This window comes from Caretta caretta, chromosome 6 (assembly GCF_965140235.1).
Source record: "Caretta caretta isolate rCarCar2 chromosome 6, rCarCar1.hap1, whole genome shotgun sequence".
Taxonomy (NCBI): domain Eukaryota; kingdom Metazoa; phylum Chordata; order Testudines; family Cheloniidae; genus Caretta; species Caretta caretta.
This window is the reverse complement of record NC_134211.1, coordinates 124,305,579-124,318,983: the sequence shown is the minus strand read 5'-3', so window position 1 is coordinate 124,318,983 and position 13,405 is coordinate 124,305,579. Positions and strand designations below refer to the sequence as shown.

Below are 13,405 nucleotides of genomic sequence, written 5' to 3'. Positions count from 1 at the left end.
TGGAGAAAGTGAAAAAGGAAGTGTTGTTTAACCCTTCCCATAACACAAGAACTAGGGGTCACCCAATGAAATTAATAGGCAGCAGGTTTAAAACAAACAAAAGGAAGTACTTCTTCACACGACACACTTGTTCCCAGGGAATATTGTGAAGGCCAAAACTGTATCTGGGATTTAAAAAGAATGAGGTAAATTTATGGAGGATAGATCCATCAATGGCTATTACCCAAGATGCTGGCGCTGCAATCCCATGCTCTGGGTGTCCCTCAGCCTCTGACTGCCAAATGCTGGGAATGGATGACCGGGGACGGATCGCTTGATAATTGCCCTGTTCTATTCATTCCTTTTGAAGCCTCTGGCATTGGCCACTGTTGGAAGACAGGATACGGGCTAGATGGACCATTGGTTTGACGCAGCATGGCCATTCTTATGTTCTTATATAAAAAAGGTATTAGCCCATTAACAAAGCCTGTATCATGCATGCGCCTAATTAAAAATTTCCAGCTGAAATTATATGCAGCGTTATTGTAGCCACGTCGGTTCCAGGATATTAGAGAGACAAGTTGGTCGAGGTAATATCTTCTTTTGTTGAACCAACTTCTGTTGGGGGAGAAACAAGCTTTCAAGGCACATAGAGGCTTGATGTGCATTACATATTTACTTTGGTATAACTACGTTGTCGCTCAGGGGTGTGAAAAATCCACACCCCTAAGCAACGTAGTTATGACGACTGTAATCCCCCCTGTAGAGTTTCAGTTATTAAGCCGAGGGGAGAGCTTTCTGCATCGGTGCAGCTGCGCTGATGTAAATTTGTAGTGTAGACCTGTCCTCAGAGTGTCACAGCTATAAGGCAGTGAGTGGAAGACTGCCTAGGATTGCTGAAGGAAGACTCGTACACAGGAAGGAGAAACACATATAGTGACCTGGCTGGAGGGCCAAGTCATGAAGAAGGAGCACCTGGAGTTGCAGATACAGGTGGAGAGACTGCCAGAGGAAAGCACAGCACCTGGAAGGAGCTAATCCCCAGAGAAGCCAGGAGAGGTGAACCTTGTAAGTGGACCCTGTGACAATGAGGTACACTACACGTTGTGGGACTTCTGGATCTTGAAAGGCGTGTTGTGGGGGGCGTAGATCATTGTAGCAGGGGAGCTATGTCTGCAAGTTTTGCATCTGTTCTGGCAGGGTCTGGTGCTGCTTTGAGTTGGTGTGTCCTGGTCTGTGGGGAGCTTGCTTCTGATGATGAGCTTGGAGAGGTTGGAGGGGAGGGGGTTGTTTGAAGGTCAGAAAAATGGGTTCAGGAAAGATTTCATTCAGGATGGGGTCATTGAGTCTGGATTGTAGTTTGATGATAACCCCATATGGATTCCAGGATGGGGTGGTAGGTGACAACCAGGGGTGTGCAGTAGGAGGGGGGTTTATTTCTGTATTGAAGCAGGTTCTCTTGGGTATTTGGGTGGCCCATTACATGATGTGATCTACTTCTCTACAAGGACACTGCACCCTTTTTGTCCTATGACTACAGGGGAATTAACGGGCCAATTCACCTTGAATGGTCTCTTAGAATATGGGTTAACCACTTATGCTAAATAATCTGTTCAATCTCTTATTTAGCTGTGACACTGAGTACCTTTCCCAGCCCTGAAGAAGAGCTCTGTGTAGCTCGAAAGCTGGTTTCTCTCACCAACAGAAGTTGGTCCAATAAAAGATATCACCTCACCCACCTTTTCTCTCCAACTGAAATTGTACTTTTGCATGCCAGCGGAAATATACATTGGAATTTTCAGATTGTCTTAATAAATAGCTCACTTATTGCATATGGATCAAAGGCTAGTTTTCAAAAGTCATTACCTATTGATCTGTGATCATATTGATTTTCATTAAGGAATTACATTCAGCATGACCCTTTCAGTTTTCTTTGTTTTCATAAGGTAGGAAAGTATTTTGCATCTGAGTAGTATGACTGCTCAGAGCTCCGGTACGAAACTGCAGAAAAACCTGAGTGTCTCTGGATTAAGTTTAGAAGTGTGAGCAACAAGAGTGATGTAGTGGTGGGAGTCTGCTATAGATCACCGGACCAGGGGGATGAGGTGGATGAGGCTTTCTTCCGGCAACTCGCAGAAGCTACTAGATCGCACGCCCTAGTTCTCACGGGTGACTTTAATTTTCCTGATATCTGCTGGGAGAGCAATACAGCAGTGCATAGACAATCTAGGAAGTTTTTGGAAAGCGTAGGGAACAATTTCCTGGTGCAAGTGCTAGACGAGCCAACTGGGGGGGAGCTTTTCTTGACCCGCTGCTCACAAACAGGGAAGAATTAGTGGGGGAAGCAAAAGTGGATGGGAATCTGGGAGGCAGTGACCATGAGTTGGTTGAGTTCAGGATCCTGACATAGGGAAGAAAGGTAAGCAGCAGGATACGGACCTTGGACTTCAGGAAAGCAGACTTTGACTCCCTCAGGGAACGGATGGCCAGGATCCCCTGGGGGACTAACATGAAGGGGAAAGGAGTCCAGGAGAGCTGGCTGTATTTCAAGGAATCCCTGTTGAGGTTACAGGGACAAACCATCCCGATGAGTCGAAAGAATAGTAAATATGGCAGGCGACCAGCTTGGCTTAATGGTGAAATCCTAGCGGATCTTAAACATAAAAAAGAAGCTTACAAGAAGTGGAAGGTTGGACATATGAACAGGGAAGAGTATAAAAATATTGCTCGGGCATGTAGGAATGAAATCCGGAGGGCCAAATCGCACCTGGAGCTGCAGCTAGCAAGAGATGTCAAGAGTAACAAGAAGGGTTTCTTCAGGTATGTTGGCAACAAGAAGAAAGCCAAGGAAAGTGTGGGCCCCTTACTGAATGAGGGAGGCAACCTAGTGACAGAGGATGTGGAAAAAGCTAATGTGCTCAATGCTTTTTTTGCTTCTGTCTTCACTAACAAGGTCAGCCCCCAGACTGCTGCGCTGGGCATCACAACATGGGGAATAGATGGCCAGCCCTCTGTGGAGAAAGAGGTGGTTAGGGACTATTTAGAGAAGCTGGACGTGCACAAGTCCATGGGGCCGGACGAGTTGCATCCGAGAGTGCTGAAGGAATTGGCGGCTGTGATTGCAGAGCCATTGGCCATTATCTTTGAAAACTTGTGGCGAATGGGGGAAGTCCCAGATGACTGGAAAAAGGCTAATGTAGTGCCAATCTTTAAAAAAGGGAAGAAGGAGGATCCTGGGAACTACAGGCCAGTCAGCCTCACCTCAGTCCCCAGAAAAATCATGGAGCAGGTCCTCAAGGAATCAATCCTGAAGCACTTACATGAGAGGAAAGTGATCAGGAACAGTCAGCATGGATTCACCAAGGGAAGGTCATGCCTGACGAATCTAATCACCTTCTATGATGAGATTACTGGTTCTGTGGATGAAGGGAAAGCAGTGGATGTATTGTTTCTTGACTTTAGCAAAGCTTTTGACACGGTCTCCCACAGTATTCTTGTCAGCAAGTTAAAGAAGTATGGGCTGGATGAATGCGCTATAAGGTGGATAGAAAGTTGGCTAGATTGTCAGGCTCAACGGGTAGTGATCAATGGCTCCATGTCTAGTTGACAGCCGGTGTCAAGTGGAGTGCCCCAGGGGTCGGTCCTGGGGCCGGTTTTGTTCAATATCTTCATAAATGATCTGGAGGATGGTGTGGATTGCACTCTCAGCAAATTTGCGGATGATACTAAACTGGGAGGTGTGGTAGATACGCTGGAGGGCAGGGATAGGATACAGAGGGACCTAGACAAATTGGAGGATTGGGCCAAAAGAAATCTGATGAGGTTCAATAAGGAGAAGTGCAGGGTCCTGCACTTAGGACGGAAGAACCCAATGCACAGCTACAGACTAGGGACCGAATGGCTAGGCAGCAGTTCTGCGGAAAAGGACCTAGGGGAGACAGTGGACGAGAAGCTGGATATGAGTCAGCAGTGTGCCCTTGTTGCCAAGAAGGCCAATAGCATTTTGGGATGTATAAGTAGGGGCATAGCGAGCAGATCGAGGGACGTGATCATCCCCCTCTATTCGACATTGGTGAGGCCTCATCTGGAGTACTGTGTCCAGTTTTGGGCCCCCACACTACAAGAAGGATGTGGATAAATTGGAGAGAGTCCAGCGAAGGGCAACAAAAATGATTAGGGGTCTGGAACACATGACTTATGAGGAGAGGCTGAGGGAACTGGGATTGTTTAGTTTGCAGAAGAGAAGAATGAGGGGGGATTTGATAGCTGCTTTCAACTATCTGAGAGGTGGTTCCAGAGAGGATGGTTCTAGACTATTCTCAGTGGTTGAAGAGGACAGGACAAGGAGTAATGGTCTCAAGTTGCAGTGCGGGAGGTTTAGGTTGGATATTAGGAAAAACTTTTTCTCTAGGAGGGTGGTGAAACACTGGAATGCGTTACCTAGGGAGGTGGTAGAATCTCCTTCCTTAGAAGTTTTTAAGTCCAGGCTTGACAAAGCTCTGGCTGGGATGATTTAATTGGGGATTGGTCCTGCTTTGAGCAGGGGGTTGGACTAGATGACCTCCTGAGGTCCCTTCCAACCCTGATATTCTATGATTCTATGATCTTCCGAGTCCATGTAAAGAATAGGAGTACTTGTGGCACCTTAGAGACTAACCAATTTATTTGAGCATGAGCTTTCATGAGCTACACCTCACTTCATCGGATGCATACCGTGGAAACTGCAGAAGACATTATATACACAGAGACCATGAAACAATACCTCCTCCCACCCCACTCTCCTGCTGGTAATAGCTTATCTAAAGTGATCATGAAGTTGGGCCATTTCCAGTACAAATCCAGGTTTTCTCACCCTCCGCCCCCCTCCACACAAACTCACTCTCCTGCTGGTAATAGCTTATCCAAAGCAACCACTCTCCCTACAATGTGCATGATAATCAAGGTGGGCCATTTCCAGCACAAATACAGATTTTCTCACCCCCCCCACCCCCATACACACACAAACTCACTCTCCTGCTGGCAATAGCTCATCCAAACTGACCACTCTCCTTACAATGTGCATGATAATCAAGGTGGGCCATTTCCAGCATAAATCCAAGTTTAACCAGAACGTTGGGGAGGGGGGGTAGAAAAAAATAAGGGGAAATAGGCTACCTTGAAAATAGGCTACCTTGAAAGAATGTTTCAATTTGTGAGAGGGTCAGTCAATTACAATCTGATTGACCTCTTGACACTAAAATGCCTAGTGGAATTTGTACTGTCTGGCAAGTTAGAGATGTTGGGACAAATCCTTAAGAGGATGTAAATCAGCGAAGCTCCATTGCAGTCAGATGATATTTGGCGCCAGGCAAAGCTAAAAAACTGCTAGTAACACTATAATGATGTAGAAATAGAAGTTTTATCACAGAAGTCTCCAAGTTTTTAACTGGAAAGTGCAGCTTCTTTGTGAATGCAACATTGTATCATTAGTAGGCTTGGCAGTAGTCAATTTTTTTCTACTTTTGACAATTAATATTTATGTTTAAGATGTTTTCTATTTTTATTTTTTTTTAAATTTTTACAGTTGCTAGAAATGAAAGGGGGAAGGGATGGAGTTAGGGCAGCACTGATAGTGGGGTTACAGTGGGTTCCCCACATAGCCCAGGGGCCCAAGATGCAGGGGAGGATGCAAGGCCAGTGACACCCAATCCATGCAGATATGTTGCTATTGACTATATTTTTTTCGTCAATTTCACTGTCAGCTGAAATCAACATTTACCTAACCTTTATCTATTGAAATCGAATTCTACCACAACTAATCATTAGTGATTAGTGATTTAGTAGTGTTCAAATTATGCATAAAAAAAATCACTCTGTTACGGAGTAAACTATTTCCAAAGGAAGGATAAGTACTGTATAGGACATTATTGCATTTTCTAGTGATAATTTATTTTGCAATTACAAAACCCAAGACACTGGAAGATGACTGGCAGCAAGCTGTTCTGCAAAACCATGTTGCATGCAGAAACATACCTATGTTGATGTAAGTACTTTGAAGATCACTTCTTACATATTATCTTTTATTGTCCTTCAGCAGACTTTATTTAAAAATACTCTTGAGGTAAAAGCTTGTAACTGCAATAAAAACTCACCACTGGATCTGTTGGATGAAAAATGTTTAGCAACCGGTTACAAATAGTTCTGGGCAGAATGTGATCTTGACTTCCACTGTTTCCTGGACGGATGCCACGCAATGCCAAAAACACTGCTAATGGAGATCCCATACAGAAGAAATTCTCAACCTAAAGAGACATTTCATTTTATATTAATAGCTGGAGAAAATGTAGCTTTCTAACATACAGCGGGGTTTGGTTTAAATCTCAATGTCTCAACAGAGGGACTTCAGAAACACATTATAAAGTACTAGTAGTAAAAGTGAAGAAGTCCACAATACAATACAGGTAAACTTTCCATCTCCCTTAAATATGATAAGAAATTTACATGTTACTGCACAATGTAAGACAAACTTTGGAAAGCTACAAACATTGTCTCAGTTCAGTATGATATGTCTACTGAAGAAGGCATACAAGTGTTATAGGGGGTGGGGTGAGGGAGCTGATTTTGGAGGATATTAAAGAAAAATTATGAAGTTTGTAATGCTGAAGTCTGATTTCTCATGAAATTTCAGGAAGCTTACCACAACTACTTAACTTCACTTTAAAGAAGTGCTCTGTGGCTGTTTCTGATACATAGACCATCAAGGAAGCAGAAAAGCAAGTTATATTGAAAATCAAAAACTACCTACGTTACATCTGTAGTGCACACACACACGCACACACCAGTGTTATGCACAACCTCTTAGAAACATCTTAGGTTGAGTGAATGATTTGGTACTTGTGAAAAAGACGCCAGTATGACAAGGACTGCGAACCGTTACATCCAGAATAGGTACAATACAGTGGTAGTTTTGCAAGCTCCCCTCATATGGACCCAATCTACGGCAATCTGGTTCTGGAGGGACTGCCTCTGACATTGAGAGGTTAGTTCAGTCTCCACTGACAATTTAAACTTGCAAACCTGTCCCCTGAGAACTGGGCTGAGACCACTAACTTGTCTGACATAGGTCACTGAACATGCATCAGTGGTAACGACTTTTGGTCACTACCAACCTGGGCCGGGATTCAACATTGACCTAGAGGTGAATGGCTTCGTATCCCATTACCAATCCTCAGACTTCCAGTCCCCTAGAAACATCAAATGTAAAACTCTGTAGTCAAATATATTTTCACAAGTCAAAATTACTTTTCAACCTTTAGTATATTTTCTTATCAGAAAAATTCATTCTATTATCATCAGAACTTCATTGTAACTTTCCCGATATCTGGCAGTTCATTACAACAGAATCATTACTAGGGCAATATCATTTAGCGGACAAAAGAAACGGCTGCATTTTTATTAAGTGAATATGCTGAATTCTTGGATTCTTGAAGCAACTGTTACATGTCAGGCAGCATACGGAGCAAGACAGAGGAAATAACGGTCCATTTCATTCACCAGACTTCAGCACTGCTTAAGAAATTCTTCCTCCTCTAAATTGGCCTTGGTAACACACTTCAGAACAAGATTCTTTCTTCAACAGGGATGTTCTTTTCAAACTCCATTTTAATATAAGGACTTTATTTCTACAGCAACGCCAGCCATCTTGCAAGCCACAAAACATCGTCTATATTACCGCTCCAGAGCAATTACAGAGCAGGTCTTCTCTTTTATAACCAAGCTTTGCACAGAATCCTGTATTTTCCTAATTGACTGAAAACTTCATTTTATCTTCAATAGCAACAATAAAAATATGGTGACCATTAAATTCAGGAAGATCATCACTGCATAATCCTTTAAATCATGCAGGTAAGCTTCAACCCTGCCAATCTGACACACCTGCATTCAGGGTCTGCGCAATTCCTGTTTCAGAAAGGGGTATCATGAAAGCTGCTGTGACTGCCATCTGATACTTGATAGCTGATACTTAAAAAGGAGTTTTCAGTAAACTCAGCTTAGGTGAAATGCAAGTATTTGAAAAGGTAAATGGATCCAGTGATTACAAGACACAGGAGGGTTTTTCCTGTTCCTTCAGGCCCATTGATAATTCATCACTGACAATGTCCAGGTGGACAAGGGTTTCCTTCTTGGGTCAGTGTTCTTTACTATATATTCTCCTATATGAAGAAGTCTTTTGATGTGGTGTCCCGGCTAGGTTAGACTTGTAGATTCAAGACTTAATCAACTGTAGAGTGTATCCCATGTAATGGTTCGGATTAATACCAAAAAGTGAATCTCCACAGAATCAAAAGAGAGCCTTTCAGAAATGAATTCCTTCAAACTGAGGAACTGAAGCCATTAGACTCTCGGCATTATCAAGCATGATGTTTATTTGGCAAGTTACCATATGATGATCTATTGAGGTCAGGAGGCCAGTGTCTTTAAAAACTAGGTAGCATTCATTTGGATAGGCCAGATGTTGAAGCAGCGGCGGGGAATATTACCTATTTGTATGAAATACAGCAGCAAGTTGTCAATGGCACAGTTTAATAACAGAAGCAATGTTTATTTTTAATGTTGCCTTCCAAAGATAGATTAATACGACAGCTATGATTCAGAAGACAAACTGAATTACTGGGGAGGAATGATACACAAGAAGCAGAGCTAAGCTACTTTAGCAACAAAACTTAAATCACCAACAATACCATTCAAGACTTTGTGTAATTCTTCCAGACTAGAAGAGCAGCTGAATGAGAAAATGAATGTGTGACAATGCACCTTTCAATGAGAGAATGTGTGCAAAATGAAGGGGACACCTGGGGATATTTACAGGTGAAATTAAAATGGGAGGCCAATGAAGATAACTGCATCATATGTTTATATATTGTCTTTCATCCAGAAGGATTGCAAAGAACTTTACTGACCGAGGAAATATTTCAGCTGAGCACGAAACTGCAGCCACCGCTAGAGTGTAGCCCATAGCCCTTTAATTGCACCAGAAACATCATGAAACTTTTGAGGACAAGAAATGAAGGGACGAAGCTAGCAGACTAGTATTACATGGGGAATTTAACTAGGCAGTTCTGATCCGAATTGCTGCAGAGCGTTGCTACAAGAAGTCTGAAGACCTCCTTTTCTCTCAGATATGGCTGCATTTCAGTTGTACTCCTAGTAATTCATCAGTGTCTTTTCAACACCATTAACATCTTTGGATAGAGGATGCTGCTATACAAAAGTTGAGTTCTAATATGTTGAAATTTCCCCAGGGAACCAGGGTTATCTGACCTTAAGAATCTTTGTGAAAAGTGCCACAGAATCTTGAAATAGCTTGGGTAACTGTATTGACAAACGCAGAGTTAAATAAACTAATCACCAGCTTTGGGGTCAGGAAGTAATTGTGGTATGTCCCTCCTCTTTTCCACTTCTTAAAGGAAAATCCTTCTATCATGCTGTTATCTTTGACCACTGAAGCAAAAATGACAACTGACATGCCCCAATGCCACAGCACGGCTAGCTTTCCCAGCATTTTTACATTCTTCAGATAAGAAACACATAGAATTCTTCTTTAGCCTTTTCCTCCTTTTCCACAGCTGTTGTCCCACAGACAAGGCCAAAACGAGACTGCATCCCTAAACTTTACACGTCTGGTGAGATACTAGTACAGTTCTGGCATTCAACTCCTGGTCCCCTCAGTGAGGCCTACCATTCCAAGCCCTGAGAGTTTTAGTGAATCCCTCATTAGGGCTATCAGTGGGGAGGAAATTTAAAGTCCTTAACTCCAAAGATCCTATTTTGGTGGCCACCACCTTGGCCGGGATGATGAGTTGGGGCACTGACCAAAGACCCTCCAAATCTTTGTTTCCCCCCCCTGCCAGAAGGAGCAGTTATATGCACCACTTCCTTTCCCATTAATCACCAGGCAATGTAACTTCTGGATTTCTTCCTGAACTTGTCTTGACAGAGAAATGTGTCTATTTGCTCAAGATCAAGCAGGCATTTAACTCTCACTTAAGTAGGACTAGAGACTTTCCCTGATCTTAGGAACTCTGGGCAATAAAGCAGCAGTGGCCACATTTTTCAATTAATGTAGTACAGGCCCATTCAATCATATACGAAAGCCAGATGTGACCACTATGACCATCTACTCTGATTGCCTGCCTGTCTTCTTTGGACAGCCAAAGAATTTTATTCAGCAAATACCGCAACAAGACCAGTAACTCATGGTTAAACTAGAGCGTTATTAAAGGAATCGCCCTATCTGGGTAGAACAAGCCAAGACTTTGGTGGAGGATATCTACACAGCAGTTACTTGTCGCCACGTCAGTCACATACAACCAGCTGGACTAATATGTCGCTGTGACGTTGTCCTTCAGTGGAAGCATCCTGTGAAATCTTCCTTTAGTAGAAGCATCTTGCTCTCATATTTAAGGTAAGCCTCTCCCCTCCTCTTGAACTGCTCTCCATCAGAATGAAGGTACTCAGAAACTACAGTGATAGGCACCAGTATAAAACCCTTTGATAGACTATTTAACAGTCTATGGAAGATTCAGCAGGATGAGGAAGAGAGGATGTATGACAAGGGAAAATTACCTATGAGTAATTTGGTTTGTCATAGTTCTCTCCTCTTTCCCCATCCTACTTCCCTTGCTTCGTGCCCTTTCTTAGGGCTCTTGTTCTGAAAACGTTCAGACTGAATGCAAGTAGATGAACAAGTCTTTGTAAAGAATTGAGGGGTGAAGGGTATCAGTCTATCTCCTGTTTCCCAACTGGCAGAGATAATAGCATGATGTAGATTATGTTTTTTTAAATGATGGTGAAGAGAAGAGGGTTAGGGACAAACTGAATTACTAGTAAGTAATTTTTCCGTTTTTCTATCAGCTGATATTGACTTTAGTTACTAAGGCCCAGATTTTTAAAGCTGTTTAGGCACTGCTGTGCTCAATGACTCAACACCTCACTGATTCAGGAACTTAAAGCAACAGTCGATGGGATTTAGTCTCTTAAGTCTCCAAATCCCTTTTGAAAATTAGATTTAGGCTCCTAAATCTGCTACACATTGCATCGCTGAGCACAGCAATGCCTAAATACCTTTAAAAATCTGGGGCCCATGAGTACAAAAGCAGTGACATCAGAAGGAGGAAAAAAATGATAATTTTAAAAACTCTGAAAAATGAGCTAATTTTCTTTATTACATAAGGTCATATTTTAAGGTCCAATATCTAAAGACATTATAGGACTATAAATTAGCAAGTCTTGTGCAACCAGTTGGAAAGCTGGGAATCTCCTCTTTCCAATGGCATAAAGCGCCAGTAATTGGCTCTATTGGCTTATAAAATATCAACCTAAACCTATCACTAAAAACAGCTTGTTGTGTGTCTCAGCAGGCCAGTGTAATCTGGGGGAAAATTCCATATTTGGAGGAAGTTCAGCCAGGTTTGAAACTGTTCAGAGGTTTGGCATGTTAGAAGCAGTCCCAGGGCAAGATGGATTAGTGGGCAGAGTAGAGGTGAGACTGTCAAAAGGTGCATGATCAATGCAAATTTACAAAATGGATTTTACTACCACATGTGGTATAAACAAACATGTAATATTAATATAATTCATATAAATAATATAGAATATATATTTTAGATAAAATATATATGATTAATTTAAAATTAAAGACCCAAATAAATATATGAATTTATATTAATCCTTTTATATACATATGCAAATATTAAAAAATAATATCTAAAAATTATGTCAGTACAAGCAGAAAAAGCAGCTTGGGTAGAGTGTATTGAAAGCAAACTTTTATAGTAAATACAATAAATGTTTATTCATTCAATAAAAATCCTCTGAACATACATACCTTAAATTTTAAGGCAGGTGTTTTCGATATTGTTGATGCCTTTAATTCATGTAACCTTTCTTCTATCTCTCTCAACCTAGAAAAAAGGGGTGTCTTCATTAGGCATGGTGTGTACAAAAAGCAGTTAGCCAATTTTTGAAGTTGTATGGGCTCTTTCTGTTAGGAGAAGGAACTGATGTAGGAGTCGGGATATTTGTTTGATGCAGTCCTATTTATTAACAAAGAACATACAAAGTTCTATTTCCCTGAGCGCAGCAGGAATCAAGCAGCAGGAGACAGTTTCTTCACTCACAGTCCCAACCCTTTCTCAGCCAGAACTTTACCCAATACATGCATCCCTGATTGTGTCTTGGCTTCCTTCTCTATCTGCTTCTGTGGTTGTTTTGCTGCTTCTCTCCTTCCCTCCCCGCAGTTCACAGCTACAATCAAAACAATCCCTCATTCCTGTGTTTATCAGACCCCAAGGAAACCTCTTGGACTGCATGGCCCAGCCACTGCCTGAATTTGAATGCAGTCTAGTCCACTGCTTCAGCTATCACGGGGGCATTTAACTGTTCCCTTGTTTTGCATGAACGTAAGGCGGCTATCATGCCCGCCAGCTTTGCTCAATCCACAACAGAACAGTAGTATTACAAATTCTTTACAGAATCAAAGAAATGATTTTATTCAATTTTCAAAGTGTGTTTTATGAATAAAATGTAGAACATACCTATTCTGCTGTGTATCAGTCTAACTAGCAAAAAATGGGTTTTGGGGACTGGAGCTTACTGAAAAGCAGCATTTTCAACAGTCCACATGTGTTCAAGAGTATGACCAGGGTCATAGCAAAGAAACTGAATATTTATCTCCACGCATTACATATTGAGAGGTACCATATGCTGTAATCACACATGCCACTTATAGAACATTACAGAGGTAAGTACAATTTAAAACATTTAAGAATACAATCAACAGAAAAAATCAAACTACTCCGGGAACAAAAATTTTCACAAGCCCAATATTACTTTAGGAAGATTATAAACTTTGAAATCCTGAAGTTACAGAATGTAATTGTATGTTTTACAGAAGCATACATATTAGATTCATACTGAACTGCATTAATAAAATTTAAAGTATTCATTTATAAATGCATATGTTGTGTAACATTAAGATTAATGAGGATCAAGCTTGAAATATTTCTGTGAATGGCTAGGCATCTGGGGCAAGAGTATGGCAATGGTGATGTGTTTCACTGGTCAGATCCTAATGACGTCTAAGAGGTTATCCTTCCTCCACGTGTTTTGGGATGCTGAGGAGGTTTCTTCATATTTCTCTCAGTTGAGTCTGCATGTTAAGAGAGAACAGCTGCTAGCACTTCACAGTGGGTGATGGAACTGAGCTGCACGTCTGGCACAGTGAAAGTCTTGTTCCTCTCTATATAGTGTTGTTGTAGCCATGTTGGTCCCGGGTCCTGTGCTGGACCTGAAGAAGAGCTTTGTGTGGCTTGAAAGCTTGTTTCTCTCACCAACAGAAATTGGTCCAATAGAAGATATTACCTCACCCACCTTGTCTTGCTCCTCT

At 41.8% G+C, this 13,405-nt stretch overlaps 1 protein-coding gene across 2 annotated transcripts in view; it reads right to left on the bottom strand.

The window, feature by feature from the left end:
• The window catches only part of DDHD1 (DDHD domain containing 1), a 117,977-nt gene that overhangs the window by 8,595 nt on the left and 95,977 nt on the right, over positions 1-13,405 (bottom strand). For both annotated transcript variants that reach the window (XM_048853328.2, XM_048853329.2), the window contains 2 exons: positions 11,846-11,921; positions 6,111-6,260 (listed from right to left, as the gene is read on the bottom strand). In XM_048853328.2, coding sequence (XP_048709285.2) covers positions 6,111-6,260; positions 11,846-11,921 — 226 coding nt within the window. The remainder of the gene's footprint in view (positions 1-6,110; positions 6,261-11,845; positions 11,922-13,405) is intronic.